The sequence below is a fragment of the Ctenopharyngodon idella genome, chromosome 9 (assembly GCF_019924925.1).
Source record: "Ctenopharyngodon idella isolate HZGC_01 chromosome 9, HZGC01, whole genome shotgun sequence".
NCBI classification, from domain to species: Eukaryota; Metazoa; Chordata; class Actinopteri; order Cypriniformes; family Xenocyprididae; genus Ctenopharyngodon; species Ctenopharyngodon idella.
The window spans coordinates 20,827,228-20,843,914 of NC_067228.1; the positions used below are offsets into that span (position 1 = coordinate 20,827,228).

General features: G+C 36.2%; 1 protein-coding gene across 4 annotated transcripts in view; it reads left to right on the forward strand.

Moving 5' to 3' along the window:
• ptpn4a (protein tyrosine phosphatase non-receptor type 4a) overlaps positions 1 to 16,687 on the forward strand; it is a 59,387-nt gene that overhangs the window by 12,978 nt on the left and 29,722 nt on the right. For all 4 annotated transcript variants that reach the window (XR_007931535.1, XM_051904827.1, XM_051904825.1 and 1 more), the window contains exons 2-6: positions 4,284 to 4,438; positions 14,166 to 14,273; positions 15,045 to 15,087; positions 15,200 to 15,278; positions 16,581 to 16,625. Coding sequence is in view for 3 of the 4 variants with exons in the window: in XM_051904827.1 (XP_051760787.1) it covers positions 4,301 to 4,438; positions 14,166 to 14,273; positions 15,045 to 15,087; positions 15,200 to 15,278; positions 16,581 to 16,625 (413 nt within the window). In the remaining variant the exon portion in view is untranslated. The remainder of the gene's footprint in view (positions 1 to 4,283; positions 4,439 to 14,165; positions 14,274 to 15,044; positions 15,088 to 15,199; positions 15,279 to 16,580; positions 16,626 to 16,687) is intronic.

The window sequence follows — 16,687 nt, forward strand, 5'->3', positions numbered from 1 at the left end:
CCGTGTAGTACACTCAGCGTCTATCGATCTGGGTGTCCCTTATCTGGGGACGTATAATGAATACAAAGCATTTGACTTGAGCTAGCCGACATCTCAGCTGTAGTATCCATTACTAAAGTGCTTGAGCCTTTTCTACCATCTCTAGCCCAGGGGAGGCTTTCTTCCCTCTAATGAAGTGAGGCAGATTTGTTTACAGGATATTGATTACTTTGGAAGTCGTCCTTTTATTCAAGTAGCTCTATGTTCCTGGTGAGTGGTTGTGTCTCAGCGGAGAGGCCGGATACAGGAGTGGAAGCATGCAGGGTCCGTGTGTCCAGAAACTCACAGCATGATTAGAGCGGACAAACTCTCAGCAGTTAAACCTGCTACTGTAAGCAGTGCAGAATTGGCTGGAATGTGCAGCTTTAATCAAAAAATGGTTTTTTTTCAATGTTGAGTCTTGGGTCAGGGGAATCAAGAAGCTTGTTAGTGTAGCCTTTTGCCATGCCTTGCAATATTTTGTACTTGAGAAGCCACACAGAAACATTTTGGTGCAAGCTGCTAATAAATGTGAAAATGACAGTAATTTTACCTGGTTTTGATAATTTGCATTTTCTGTGTTATATGCCCACTATTCACATCATCCAATGAAAACAACATTTAAAGCTGAAGTTTGTCATTTTTTGATGTTAAAATAATTGTTCTGTCTCAGTTTAATGTTCAGAGACTACTATAAATAAGCTATTTGTAGGTTGGTTTCCAGAAAATGTATACTGTTGCTGTGTGGCACTTTAAAAACATTGCTCTGTCGACTTCTGGCCCAGTATGTTTGTTAATGATATTATAGTTATTTAAATTAGGGATGCACCGAAAATTCTGCTTTGTGTTTTGTCACTTTTAATATGAAGTCTCAACTTTAAAATTCTGTCGATTTTTATTACGAAGTTCCAACAATACATGTTGTTTTAGCGCTCTTTAATACAGTTTCAGCAGCAGCATGGATCAAGCGCACATGAACTGATCATCTCATCTCTTTACTACTAGTTACAGCATGAAATAAACATGGGTGAACACCAGAAGATGTGATGAAAGATATGAACTTTCTACACAACTTATATGTATCAGGAAATCACTCAATCAGTGTTTCAACTGGGGAAAGATGTCAATAAAACAGCTTGTAGGCTATACAATGTCACTTAATGTTACATTTACCTCAAGCAAGCTATTCAATGTCCATAAACTCATTAGTTAGCTAGAAAAATAACTCTAGAGAGGAGTATTTTTCTAAATATATGCACTGTTTTACATATTTAATAAATTTTTACTTAACCTGTTAGTGAGGTCTTCATTATTTAATGTATGTTTGAATAAATCTGTCATGAAAAAGTTATTAAAGTTTATTGCCGTTTAAATGTTTATATTTCACCAACAAACTGGAGTAGAAACAATTGTTATTAAAATATATAAAAACTTTATATAAAAATAATATAAAAATAGTTTATATAAAAACTGCCTGTTTGTACAACTCAGTTTTAGCTATTTGAGTGTTCATTATTAACTAAGTTTGATTAATTGATTATTAACTTATTTATTTTCAGTTTTGTTTTTCGGCCAAGTGCATCCTGAATTTTTGGTTTCAGCCCAGAATTTTCATTTTGGTGCATCCCTGATTTAAATAAAGAAGATTACATAAAGTGATATATTAATATATCGTATATGAGGTGAACATAAACTTCCTAACTTTGAGATGTCTTTATGAATGCTTCTATGACAATGGCATGGATTATGGATATTTTTAAGTTACATGAATGGACCCTCCTGAATGGCTGTTTGGTGCTCAATAAACATTTCTTGCATCTTTATGGAATAAAAGTATGAATTACCTTATTACTTTAAAAATCTTTAAAACTGACCCCAAACTTTAGAACAGTAATATATGAGTCAAAATCTGCCAAGGGGTAATAATGGAACAACAATTTTAAAAAAGTGATTTTTAACTATTATTTACAGCAGCATCTTCATTTTCATGGGTTTAAATAAAATATTTTGTTATTAGAGACAATAAAAACTGCATCAAAACCAATCCTTTCCGGGTTAAAAAAATGAACTTGATTTTCAAAAGTCAATGAATTTGCAGTCTCATAGTAACATGTAATTTATTTAAGCCATGAAATAAACTTCATTCCGTAAAATAAGTATAATGAGCTACGCACAAAGCATTTAGAACATCACCAGCAGGTTTTATAATTACCCAAAAATCAAATTCACTCCTCATGCACGTCATCGCGTCCATCAAAAAGATAGACTGGCTGTCAGTTGAAATATTAGAACTAAAAACATAAACATTACACACTCATGAGCATCAGTCACTTCACTGAATACTTGCTGGCTAAGAAATAGTCACCTATTAAAATTAAATAAATATTAAATATTACCTTACGATCCATCTGTTTTCAAATCCATGTCATTTGAATATCACGACATCAATGTCACAATGCACGGTAGTATTTACGAGAAGCAGAGGTCCAGTGAGTACACAGAGTTATTTAGAGATTGGTCTTGAAAGAATTTAACACCAAAATTTACAATGGGCAGAGAGAATGAAAAAATGGAATTTAAAACAGCCAATCATAGTATAAATAATTTGCATATAAGGTTTTATGTTTTAGTGAATTATTATTCTGATGGTATATTATAGACTTCCACTAGTTTGTTCGTGTGCCAGAAACTTGTACCGGTACAGCCAAATGAGTTTTCACATTCATATTCTGTAATTTGCGAGTTAAATGCTTGTTCTGCAGAGCCGAGTTATGTTGTATGAGGATGTAATGGAAGCCTATTCAAGCATGCTCATGTGGTTTGGTGACGTCCCCTGAGGGAACAGACATATAAAGGTTAGCCTGCATAGGCGGATCGAGCTACAGTACACTGAGGACACCTGGGCTTTGTAGATGCTGCCATGCTTGCTGACCTTTGCGCACAGTTTGTGTGCTTTGAATCCATTAAAGCTGATGTTTTTGGAATAGACCGTAGTAAACCATTAAGGTGAAGTTTGCCTTTTTGTTTACACCTTTATAAGTCCCTCAGCTGCTAGTTCGGCATTATGAAACAATGAGAACATTGTTTCCTGAGTTTGTAAACTGTATCTGCCTTTAGTAGTTTGCCCTTTTATATTTTATACTCTCTTGTTTGTTTATTATTGACTTCCAGCAGTGCACATGCAAGCTGCTTTATTGAAATGCCATTCTTTATTCTTAAATCATTAATAAACCAGTGAACCAGAATCCTAAATTACTTAATGTCTGCAAAGGGCAGTTTCTCTCTAGATTTGTTTTAAATGTAGAGGCAGCAGGCAGGTGAGGTACCTTATCATCAGCAAGGTGATTTCAGATGTTTTTCATTATAACTGTGTTCGACAGTCCTGCAAGGTGCGCTCATTCTAAAATGGTCTAAAATGTATTCCTCCTCATGCAGTTCTAGACTGTCTAGTATTTTCACAAAATGATGGTCATCTGCTGTTAGTTCATAAGCATTCATTTTACCTGATCTCTCTTGCTGGTGTGACTGCAAAATTGCCCTTTAAAACTAGGCATTGCTATTGAGTTGTATTTCATTTCAAATGCTAATGCTTATATATAATCTATATGCATTATTATTATAGTGTTTCCCTTTTTCCCCCCCACAAAAAAACAAACAAAAAACCTTTGAGCTTGAATGCCCAGAAATCCCTGTGAGGTACCTTAAAGGTCAGAGATATTTCACTTTGACCTTTGCGTGACTGTAGATCTATGAATGAACATGAGAGGGGTTCAGAAGTTTCTTTGAATCTATGGATGGCCAGATGGTTGTGAACCGTGGACATGTCAGAATGCTGAAGTAAAAGCACTTCCACTTGGTTGATCTTACACACAAACTGCTCTACTGCTCTATTCACCTAAATAGAGCACAACAGAACTCCCAAGATAAGGCAATCTGAGAACCTCTTCTTTGAGTCCATCCACTGTCCCCATTTACTGTTACTTTTAGCAGGAAAGCTGTGTAAGAACCCCTAAGGAAATGGATATATTTAGGCACAATGTAGGCTGTACATAAAAATATCAGTTTGTCATGTGTGCATTTAATTTGGAGTCCGAAGCATCCTTGTAAATTCTGTGATCCAGTTTAACCGGTACAAAATTGCCTATGCTGTAATTAAATATTTATAGTAATAATTATTCCTGTTTTAAAATTAATTACTTACTCAACCTGATGCAAATGTTATACTGGAATTGCGAAAACCTCAAGCAGATATCTTTGTGTTACAGACTCTGGTTGGACCGTAATGACCACACGCTTCCGGTTGCCTGCAGGCAGATCCTACAATGTCCGGGCGACGGAGCTGGCACGCGACAGGCAGCGCACCGAGGTGGTCTGCAACATTCTTCTTTTGGATAACACTGTCCAGCCTTTTAAAGTCAATGTAAGTAATGTGATTAATTCAATTTACTAATGATCAGATTATGAACTAATGATGTTTAAGTTTAACTTCGCTGTTTTCAACCCGCTTTGTATTCTTACAATGTTGGTAGTATGTAAATGAACAATGTTTACTCAATCTCCGTGTTACCTGGGCCGGGAAATCACGTTTATTCGTCAGTCTGACAGCTCCTGGGCTTTCATGAAAACTGAAAGTGGCAGTTTCTTTCGGTTTGTTTCCGTTTGTCATAAAACACTGTATTCATAGTCATCCAGTTTGAAATGTTGCTTACAACCAGAGTTTTTTTTTTTTTTTTTTTTTTTTTTCTTCCAGATTTTCTGTCGCAGTGTTCTCTATTTACAGTTCTTTGCAGCATTTAGCCAATTCTTGCACCCGGGAACAATACAAGCCAACACCATTATGACTAAAAGTTTGCTAAGAAGTATTTACTATTAAAGCAAGGCAATATTTGTCTCTGGTAAGCGTATCCATAGCAGATTGGTGGGAGTGACCTTGGATGGCAACATGCCCAGTGCATTATGGGTGTTGGAGTTCTCCTACCTATTTGGCAAAAGCGAAAACAACAGGTAGCAGGTAGTTTATAGCTAGCACCCATTTCATTTTTTTCCCCCTGCCTTTTTAATGTATAGGCAGCCTTTTTATTAAAAGCCCATTTTGCCAGTGGTGAAGTACCCCTTTAAGCAATATATGTTGCAACTGCATTTTTACATTTTCTGAAGAAAATGTGAGTGGCTTTGCTATGTGGTTGCTAGGGATGAATGTGATTTCACCAAGTAGAACATGTTCCTGGATCAACATCCTTGTTGATCCTGTAACAACATTTCAATCAACTGATTAAATTTGAAGATTAGGTTTGTAGTTAATGTCAAGTTTAGGCTTACCATTTTTACCTGATTTTAGGGATAAGTTATGGGTAGGTTTAGGGGAAGGGATAGGGTAAGGAATAGGGTAAGGAATATGTTTTTGGGCAGGAATGTTGTTCTAAAATTAACAAAAGATGTTGATCCAGGAACAAAATCATAGTGACCCTAGGGGCTTCTGGGTAGTTGATACATCATTTATAGATGCTTACTTGCATGTCCAAGTGTCTATGATATTGTGGTTTTTATGGCTTGGGTCCCTCTTGCAATGTTAGTCAGTTTCATCATCCCTCAGATGAGTCTGATAATTAGGAAAAGTTATAGCTTAGCTCTCCACACCAAGCTGTTTAATTTGAGGCATGATTCATGTCTGTAACATGGTGCAAGATCAGTTTTACACTGATACATTTAGGTTTTTGTTCAAATCGCTAATCATATATATGAGCAAAAATGATAGTGATGCCTGCTTTAGCTAACACAAATCTCGATTATATCCTTAGCAAACACTAGTAATTAGGGATGTTCATTTCATTTTTTCCCTAACCGACAACTAAAACTCATTAACCGTTAACTGACAAGATTATGTTAAATTAGAATTAAATTTAATAAGAATGGATAAGAGTCTGTGACCCATTAAAAATAAAAATTTGTTTTCCAGGGGTTTAGTTTTACATGCTCAAATTGCAGCATAAACAACAGAACACGAGGATTCACACATCGTCATCACATCACTGCAACGCTTATGTGAAAGGAGAAAAACTGAATAAAATCATATTTGTATAAAAGGAATAAATATTCAAAATATGTTTCACTTAAATAATTAACAGATTAACAAAACGAAAGAAAAAACTGTGTGACAAGTAGTATATGCTAAGTTGGGATTCATTCTTGTGGCCTGCCCCAAAAACAAGTTCACGGAAAGGAAACCGATATGGCAGAAAGTGGCAGCCTCATTGTTTTCTTTATTTTACAAAAGCACAATGTTTTGTTTTTATTGTGAGTGTACACAAATAAAAGTAAACCCTTTACAGTTTTGAATGTTGTCTTACTCTTATAAATTACTCTTATAAATGACCATAAATTATGGAATATTTTAAGTTGTTTCCACTGTTATGAAACTAAAATAGCCTATATCTATGTTTATAGTGTTTATAAAATTTGTAAACATTTATTTACCGGTATTTTACATTATTTCTGAATGTAATGAAAATAAAAATGTGACATTTGTTTATTGTCTCAAAAACTGTGTAGTGTAGCTGGGCAATTCCAGCGTTATGGACGTGACATTTGCAGTCAAAACTTGAAATATAAATTCTCAGAGAATGCATTTAATACCAATATATTGAACCGCCTGTTTATATATTCATAGTCCCTTATTAAAGGAGTCCAGACATGGAAAAATGTCAGTCACAATCGTTTTATAGTTTAGATGAGGAAAATATACATGCGTTAAGGACGTGACAAAAAAAATCACCAAGTTTTAGGTGTCAACATATTTTTTATGAATTCTGTGAATTACACTGCGCAAACCAAAAGTAATACTGCCCACCGAATGAAGAAGGGTTGGCTCTCCACAGAACATAAAATATTCATTTTATTTTATTTTCCGTGCTCGCATTTATGAGGAAAAAACAACGTTACGGACGTGACCTCTCTTTATGTTTTGTGTCTAAACGATCGCACGGTTTTCGGCTAGTTTGCGCAGTTTAAAGCAAAGTCTTGAGTCAAAATGATCACATTTTATTTCATGTCAAATTTATTGCTATATTATTATTATTATTATTATTATTATTATTATTATTATTTTGTCAGCTTGATCGCGGGATTATTATCAATAGGCTATTCATGTTTCAACCAACAGGTAAAAACGCGACATCCTGAGGGATGTGTCCTACGACACAATGCTCTTCTGTAAGTTGTACTGTATCATACAGGCCTACCTTCTGATGTTCCTAATTATTTCGTTCTGTAACTGGTAAAGAGGAGGAGAAGATCGGTTCATGTGCGCTTGATCCGCTGCTTACACTGAGGCGCTGCAGTAATCTGTCACGCGACATATTAAAGAGCGGCATCTATTGTTTGAATTTTGTTATAAAATCGACAGATTTTTCATTTTTTTCGGATTAAAACAAACAAAGCACAAAGATTATTGCGATTACTGGATATGCTCTGATACACAGTAAGCCTGAAACAGATCACAACAGAAGCGTCCGTAACGGTCACGTCCGTAACGCTTATTATGGTTAGTTCAGAGCAAAGTAGCCTAGTGAGATGATTTGTTGATCCTAATAAGCATAAACATAATTTAGCTTTGTATATAAAGTTTCAAGTTATTTGTATTCATAATTGTTATATTACATAAACTTAATATTTAAAACGTTACGGACGTGACCGAGCACTGAAGCGTCCTGACCTCTTAATTATAGCCCTTATAAATTCAACAGGCAGTACTGTTATGACAAAATGAGTGTATTTATGAGAAAGGCATGTCTCCATCTCTCTGCACAATGCTTAATGTTAAATTACAGTTTAAAAAAGGGGGTCTTTGAGCCCTGTTTTTGAAAGCATGAAATATGGTTGTTTGAAAATTTCATTTAAGCATTGTTGCTTACCTCATATGCTCTGGATAAACGAGACAATTTTCTTAATTTCTGTTAGAGCACATTAATACAGTATATTACAGACCTAAATGGACAACTTAAAAAGGGTTTTGTTCTTTTGGTAAAAATCTTTTTTTTTTTTTTTTTCATGGTAAGGATGACCTTTGCATGGAATTGCCCAGCTATTTTTTAACCATGCAGTGAACGTTTTAAAAATATCTTGAAATGACTTAAATTACCATTTAAACCATTTAGCTGATAGCATAGAACTGCCGCCAAACTTCATTAATCATATCTTAATTGTATGTGAATGACTGATCTGCAGAACATTATACAGTGTTTGTTAAGGTCTTATTAATAGAACTTTTTCTTTTGTTACCTTTTTATCTGTATGAACCCCAAATCATACGCATATTTATTTGAAATTTGTCATCAATGTGAGTTTTTCCAGTCATAATGGTCTGCATCATCTACCTCATGCTCATGTTCTCATGTGCTAGAGGATAGTGTGTAATTCTGCTTATAGAAGGGGTGCATGCTTGACATTCCAGCAGGATGAAAAGTGGCCCTCAGGGTTCCAGAGATTCATGTATATACTTGCACCTGCAATATAAAGCTATCATGACACTCCCCACACACGCGACAAGCAAAGGCACAAATCCTCAGCTCTTTCATTTGCTTGGTCTTATTACAAAACCCTTGTGTTTGTTCATCCTTGTCCTCAATGTTGTGCAAAGTGTTGTGTAAAGGGTCCTTACTGAGAACTGTTATGTCCTGACTTGAAATAAGGGCTTGTGCCAAAATTGAATTAAAGGTTGCTCAGGTTATAGAAGGTTACTCAGGTTTTCCCCAGTGGTTTCCCCATCAGCTACATTGTCCAAGGATTTCCTGTGAATCAGGAAGTATTTCCATATTTGAATTTCAATAAACCTATAAACATCATATGACTCACTTTAAACAGCTGCTGATCTGTTAGATGAATTAAGGCGTTCTTACGGTCTGTTCTTGTCTGTCATGATGCTCTTTGATTCATAACCAACATTTCCAAGGAAAGCCAGTCCTCATGTAACAGCCCCATTGATCAAATTTATCCACTCCCTCTCTGGTCTTGTACTTTTTTGTGCCAGACCTCTTGGTGACCTAGATAGTCTGGCAGCACAGCGGGCCCTTGATGAGTATAAGGCACATATAGAACGGAAGCACAAAGATATAATGGAAGGAGAGAGGGAGGACCAGAGGCAAATAATCTGGAGGGGGTACGGTGTTGAAAACAGGAAGGCTGTTATTTGTGTTACAGAAGTTGATGATGTTGATGTTACGGAGGGGCCATCATAAATATGTCTCATCTGTGTGTTTTTCGAGGGGCATGTTACATCTGGAATGCAGAGAAGAAGCCGAAAGTTTATAAATATTAGACTTTATTGCTGCCTTGTAGCGTCTCTCTTAATGTGCCTGTCTTGGTTGTAATAGATTTTGTCACTTTGATCTTGATTTTTCTTATCAGTGGTGTTTGCGAAGGCAGGTAACATTATATTGCACATACTGGGGTTAGGGGTTTGTTCAAATCCCTGACCCTAAGGATTAACCTTTGGCACAAGACATGAATGATACCTAAAAATTGTGTGGATTTCATTTGTTTTCACTGAGGACTGGCAACAGAGACCACTAGAGTAGCGATACAATTTAGCCCTGTGCAACTTTATGCAAATGAGAAGCAACACCGGGGGATTAACAATAAGCGTTCCACTTGCCCAGTCAGATGATAACTAGGGTTGACCAAAATATACTCACCAAAATGGGCATTTTGACAATTTTGTGTGAATTTGACCATTGAAGTGCAATAAGTCATGAAAGAGAACTGAATTTGGGATCGCATGCCGTCTGAGAGCCATCTTTTTGTGCGCAGAATGTAAAATGTGGCAACCCAATAGGGCCAATGATGGTTCCATCAGATGGACCAAAACTCTCTCATGCTGGCTCTGGATCAGCAGGCCATCCTTGTTGTTTAGCTCTGGACACATTTAACATACTTAAGTGGGCCTTAGTGATGTGAGCTTTTAAGGAAATTAGTTTTAGAAGCTGAGCTATTTTGATAAAACGTTATGAAGATTACTTCAAAACAACATGCTCTAATGAATTTTTCACAATAACCCCTGGAATGTGTATTGAGAAAGCAATTCCTTGCTGGCTATAAAAGAGTCCAAATACTTTGTAGGCCTCCTGTGCAGTGCTAGTCTTCCCTTAGTATCAAAACACAGACGTCATAACTAGACTCTATTTGTTGCTCTTTGGTTGCCGTGCGTGTAGATGACTGACTGTCTTCACACTCACAGGCTTCCTGCAGACCTCTGATATCTGGACAAGCTGGCGCAAGTCTGCTTGCATTTCTGTCATACCGCATTCCTTTCCTTTTCGCCTTTAAAGTCGGCATGAAATATAATTTACAGTATTTTCTACAATTCATCTGTGCATGTTTCATTTTTTACTTTTTTTTTTTTTTCTTGTTAAGATTAATCAAAATGTCAAAACTTGATCTTCTGGTAAAACTACAGACTTCTCACTGGTGACATATGCCGGACTTCTCCAATCATTTAGTCCGCTTGAACCCCAACACTTTCTTACAATTGACTGCAAGCTCACATTCAGCAGTTCTGTCTCCACCCAATCAACAACTGATGGAGTGAACTAAGTCCTTGCCCTACATTTTTTTTTTTTCCTTTTTTTTAAAATAAAATAAAAATCAAAATTCAAAAGAAAATATCTGTTTCTATTTCTGTGTCATTGCGACTTCACACATTCATTAGAAATACCACATTGAGATCCCATTTCCAGTTCTGACTGTTACTTTCAGACTAATCTTGAAAACGCACACTCGAATAGCCACAAGGTCTGAGACCCCAGCAAGTCTCCTCTCAGACACTTTAATTAGTGTGTAAATCTACACAAAAGTGCTGAGGGCAGGGGAAGGAAACGCAAGGTTCCAAAAATCCAGGGACTAAAAAAAACGTTTAGAAGAATCAAAGCCCATATAAACACTTCCTGTTTTGGATATACCTAGAATTTTCCCATGGTGTATTTTTTAAGTTATGTAGTGGCTGTAAGACCTATTTGGCCTATTTGTTACTTTACCTGCTGTGAAGCTGCTTTGAAACAATTTGTATTGTCTAAAGCAGTATATAAATATAGGTAGTGTGACTATATGTTGGCTATCATGCTGATACAAAGGCAAATCACATGTATGAATGCGCTTGAGTCACTTAATTATATGATGTCTAAATAACAACAACGAATTTGTCTGGTGTGTTTTGTGGAGTGTGTACAGTATGTATGATCTTTAACTTGGAAATCTTTTATATAGAAAGTGTGATTCTAGATGTAAGAATTGTTTTCTTTGCCATTGTCACTTTTTGTTATAAATCTACTTAGGTACAAAATGTTTGCTATTTTAATATTTACTGTATACTATTTGATTTTAAAGGGGTGGTTGATTGATTTAATTTTTTTTTTTTTTTTTTTAAACTTTAGTTAGTGTGTAATGTTGCTGTTAGTGCATAAACAACAGGCGCTCAAAGTTCAATGCAAAGAGAGATATTTTGAGAAGAGAAGAATTCTCTGTTTAAGGACTACAACAAATGACTGGTAGGGACTACAACAAGCTTCTTCCCGGGTTAGTGACAACATTAACTCTAAAATGTACATAAACCCTGCCCCTGAGAATACACAACAAAGGGGGCGAGGCCATGTTGAGCTGCTTTAGAGAAGAGGAAGAGTTGTTGTAGTAGAGTGTTGTTGCTGTGCCGTCATTTTACGCAGGACTGCTTCACAAACGAGGGTCAATTCAACGCTGGATTTGCACAAAAGATTAACATGACGGCACATCCTAGTCGATTAGTTGAATCACAGCAACTACATAAATTTATTCACTAACCATTAAGAAACGTCCAGATGCATTCTATAAGTTGTGACTTCTTCCTGAGTCTCTCCATTTGAACAATGTAAGGCTGAACGCTGTTACTGACAATCGTCATTTTGGCTGTGTGTGACATTCACCAGCTTTGTTGTTGCTGAGCAACCGAAGCGCGAGCTGTTAAAGCTCCGCCCTCTTCTGGAAAGCGTCCGGGAGCAGCAGCTCATTTGTATTTAAAGGGACACATACAAATATGGCATGTTTTTGCTCACACCCAAATAGGGGCAAATTTGAAAAGCTATAATAAATGATCTGTGGGGTATTTTGAGCTGAAACTTCACTGGCACATTCTTGGGACACCAGAGACTTATATTACATCTTGTAAAAGAGGAATTATAGGTCCCCTTTAATTGGATATGATTTTTAAAATGAAGAAATCTCTAAATTTATAAAGCAGGGCTCTTAAACTTCAGTCCTGGAGTTGGACTGTGTCCGAAAGCTTAGGCAGACTTGTTGCCTTACTGCCTTATCAGGCAGTGACTTAGCAGGCAGCGTTTGCGCACAAATTACCTCACAAAACTGACTTAGGACAGGCTTCTGAGGCAGGGTAACGGTTTTATGATCTACAAAAAAAAAAGAACGAGCCTTGATGATAACGAAGCAAATATTTAATTACTATAATAGTAATTTCAAAAGTAAAAAACAGTCAAAAATGTACATTTACACTGACCACCAACCACAACTTTCAGATGCCATCTTTATTTATTTATTTATTTATTTATTTATTTATTTACCTCAACTTTCACGGAATGGAATGCACAAGATTGTGGGGGGATAGCAAAGGCTGCCCTCAATACTTGATCAGATGAAGGCATCTTCAAGAGAGGAGAGAGGAATTAAAGCTATTGTATTCGGACATGCCTTGATGTCTTCCTACCCTGGAATGTGTCCTCCGAAGTAGGGCTGCACCCGCTGCACGATATTGGAAGAAGAAAATAAAAAACTGACTTTGCAATTATTTTGTTTTCCTTGATACATATTGCGATTTATGAAAACAATTTCACCAGATGACTTTAATAGCTTTATTTGGAAAGAATTAATCGTTCTAGAATGATTGTGGTGATTTTGTAGGGGAGTGCTTTAAACTTGCTTGAATGTTTAAACAGGACTTAAAAATGTGCAAATGATAAACTTTCACTCTATGACTGTTTAATATTGCAGTTACAATAACAATATATGGTGCAGCCCTACTGCGAAGGCAGCATTTTTCAGTTTTTGGACAGAGCCCCAGTGTCCTGCAGACTTTAGTACCAACCCCAATTTGCAAGAAATTCTAGACGCCATGATTATCTTGTTCGGCTGTGTTTGGTTTGGTTAGGGTTAGAGCTAAACTCAGCAGGACACTGACCCTCAAGGACTGGAGTTGAAGAGCCCTGTTCTAAGGTATGGAGGACACAAACCTCCATCTCCTTCATTAAAAAAAAAAAAAAAAAAATCACTAACGTTATCATGACAATAGTGTCACAAATAAAATTGAAACAATCAAACTGAACTTGCACTTTAATGTTATCTATGATTTTGTTTCATTTTTAATTTTTCCATGTGACATCCGTATGTAAATTGTATTTGTGCTCCATATTTCTGTATTTTCTTGCACGTTTTGCAGCTCTGCAGAGGCGTTAGACTCATATTCTCTCGACTGGCCTGTCATTCATTCTGCTGATGTGACTGTTGCCATATTCTGTTTATTGAACAACACAGCATGTATGTGGTTTGAACGGTCTGTCTGTGTTTCTCAGAAGGCATGTGTTCAGAATATGCTGTCTTGGCGTTTCCAGGACCATTAAAAAGGGTAAAACAGGAAATAAAAGTGCTGCTAATGCCTCTCCTATCAGGATGCTTTAACGGATCTGACGGCCAATAAAAATGGCTTATTACGTCTGACTGTTTTTAACTTCTCGAGTGACTTGCCCTTTACTGGAAATATGGACATACTTCCAATTTTATTTTGCTGCTGATGTCAGCCAAAAAGATGCGCTTGATTGTTGTGACAAATGCAAAGTTTAATGATGCTCTGATCCCATTTTGCTTTTAGTCCACATCCGGATTTGCTTCAGTTATTATTTTATGCTCTAGGTTCCCTTTATTTCAAAATGAAAGTGAAGAAATCAGTATAGAAATATGTCATTGTGTAATAATATTGAAGACAGTGTAATTCTGAAGAATTTATTACAGTTAAATATTTAATATAAAATAACAATAAAAAAAATATTCTTGGATTAAAATGTATTCTTATAACTTACATTTCCCCCTCTATCTCTGTGTGTGTGCATACTCTATAGAAGCACGATCAAGGACAGATCCTACTGGACACTGTCTTCAAGCACCTGGAGCTGACCGAGCGAGACTATTTTGGTTTGCACCTGGCCGACGACTCCTCCGATAGCCCGGTGAGTTCAAAGGTCAAGCTCAATGATGTGCCAGAGCCGAGCCGGTCTGCCCTCAGGGATTCACAAAGGTTTTGCTTGGAGCTTTGTGTGTGAATGGCCGGTATTCCTGAAATAGGTTCACATTTAGGAATGAAGGACACACAATGATTCAGGTTTAAAGATCCTGTTAAGCATCTCTCCCTTTTGGGTGGACCAACTCAATATTCAGTATTAGCAGAATATTAGACTACTGATATGACTGGATTCTTCATCTCATGTGAGTTTCAAAAGTGCCATTAGTTTCTTTAGGGAAAAAGTATTTTAATGAGTAAATCACATCTTAAACATCACAAAAACATAAGAAAATTTCCTCCTAAAATCTTACAGTAAATGTTTTAACTACTGTATATATTCCATAATCTCTAAAATAAATTACATCATTCAGATGAAACCAAACACATTGGAAGACATCTTGGTCATCTAGCATTCATGTTACACCTGCATCAGTCTACCAGTAGGTATCTACCAATCGGTCGATCTGTGGCTGAAAAGACTTTAAAGTTACATTGATTCAGTTGAAACTGGATCAGAGCTTTTTACTCAACAAACATACTCACTTTGTCTCTTTGTGTAACTGCAGACAAGTACATTCCCACCTCCCTACAGCAGAAAACACAAGCCTAATGAATTATTGAGTGGCATTAGGTTGTGTTGGACTGTTGCCATGTTATTAATGTTTTTCTTCCCCTCTATCTCTCTCTCTCTTTCTTTCTCCCTATCAATTATTTATAGAGGTGGCTGGATCCAAATAAACCCATAAGGAAGCAATTAAAAAGTAAGTAATTTTATACAAAGCACTATACTATAGACTGTTGTTTACCACCCACCATTGATTTATTGTTTCTCTTCCTTTGTATCTGCACGTGTTCTAATGAATAAAATGCTAGGGGGCTCCCCACATCATCTGAACTTCCGGGTGAAATTTTTTGTGAGTGACCCCAACAAACTTCAGGAAGAATACACACGGTGAGTTTGTGGATTTCAGCTTTGATGTAAAGACCTTAAAAAGTGTTTATTAAAGAAACATTGCTCTGTTCATTTGTGTGCCTTGAATGCTGGTTCTTGGAATGAGTTCGGGCTCGTTCACACAGAATGCGTCTTTGCGCCTAAAATGTGAGACGCCGTGCTCAAGAATGGTTTAAAAAAAGCCCCGCCTCCGGGATCATCTGATTGGTCCACTGTTATGGAACTGACATTGATGAGCGGCACTGTATGTAAAAGTTGAAATTCTTTTAACACGGCATCTTAAAAACGAGGTGCTCATGTGCGAAATGCTGCAAAAGATGTGAGACGCGAGCACAATGGTCATACACGTCCATCTAGCGCATGTTTACATAAAAAAACAATGGAAACGTAGCGGGTCAGAATGGAAAAACGTTAAGGCCGTAAGGTGGGAAGGACATTCTAGTCCCCCTTTTTTTTTTTTTTTTTTTTTTTTGGACAAAAATTTGTCACCAAATTCAGTCATCAAATTTTGATTTGTTTTCCTAAAAGAGAAATACTAAACATTTTAAATGTTTGTTTAAAAACAATTGAAATGTAAAAGTAACATTTGTTATAAAATATATATGATAAAAGTTTATTTTGCCAACTTTTAAATGTACACTATAGCATTTAAAAGTCTTCAAAGCTAAACTAAAAACAGATTTGATGTCATGGGGTCTTTATTATACATTTATTCATGTAGCATGCTTGAATCATGTTGTAATTCTTGTTTCTAAGGAGGATAAAAATAGTTCAGAGAAGCATAGACTAGAACAGGGATGAATAAAGCAGGATCACATGTGCATAATGTTGTAATTCATATTTGTTGATTCATAGTGATTCATGGTGATACTGTTGCAATATCTCTTTGTGGTGTTCTTGTAGTTCAAACAGTAGAGTATGGCAAAGGTCATCATGGGTTCAATACCCAGGGAATGATTAAACAATTAAAATGTATATCTTAAATGCAATGTAAACTGCTTTGCTGCCTTAAACAGCAAGTATCTTAATATTATAATCATTTTACACAAACTTAAGACACCTTATAAAACCTTACATAAGTATTTGTTTGCTTTGCTTGGTTAGATAATAATGCAAAATTGCCATTTAATGTTACTTAAACTCTCTATCTAAACTGCACTGCAGTACAGTATGGCACAGCATTTCCTGTAGGAAGTTTGATTTAATATTTATTATTATTATTTTTTATATATTTAAGACTTCACCTCATGAATAATACATACTCAAAGAGATTATTTGTCATCTTCTTTTCCATCTGTGTAGGTACCTGTATTTTCTACAGATTAAGCAGGACATACTGAGTGGAAGGTGAGCTGGATGATGTATGACTGTTTTAACTGAAAATCTCTTCTTAAGTCCAGTTGCATAGT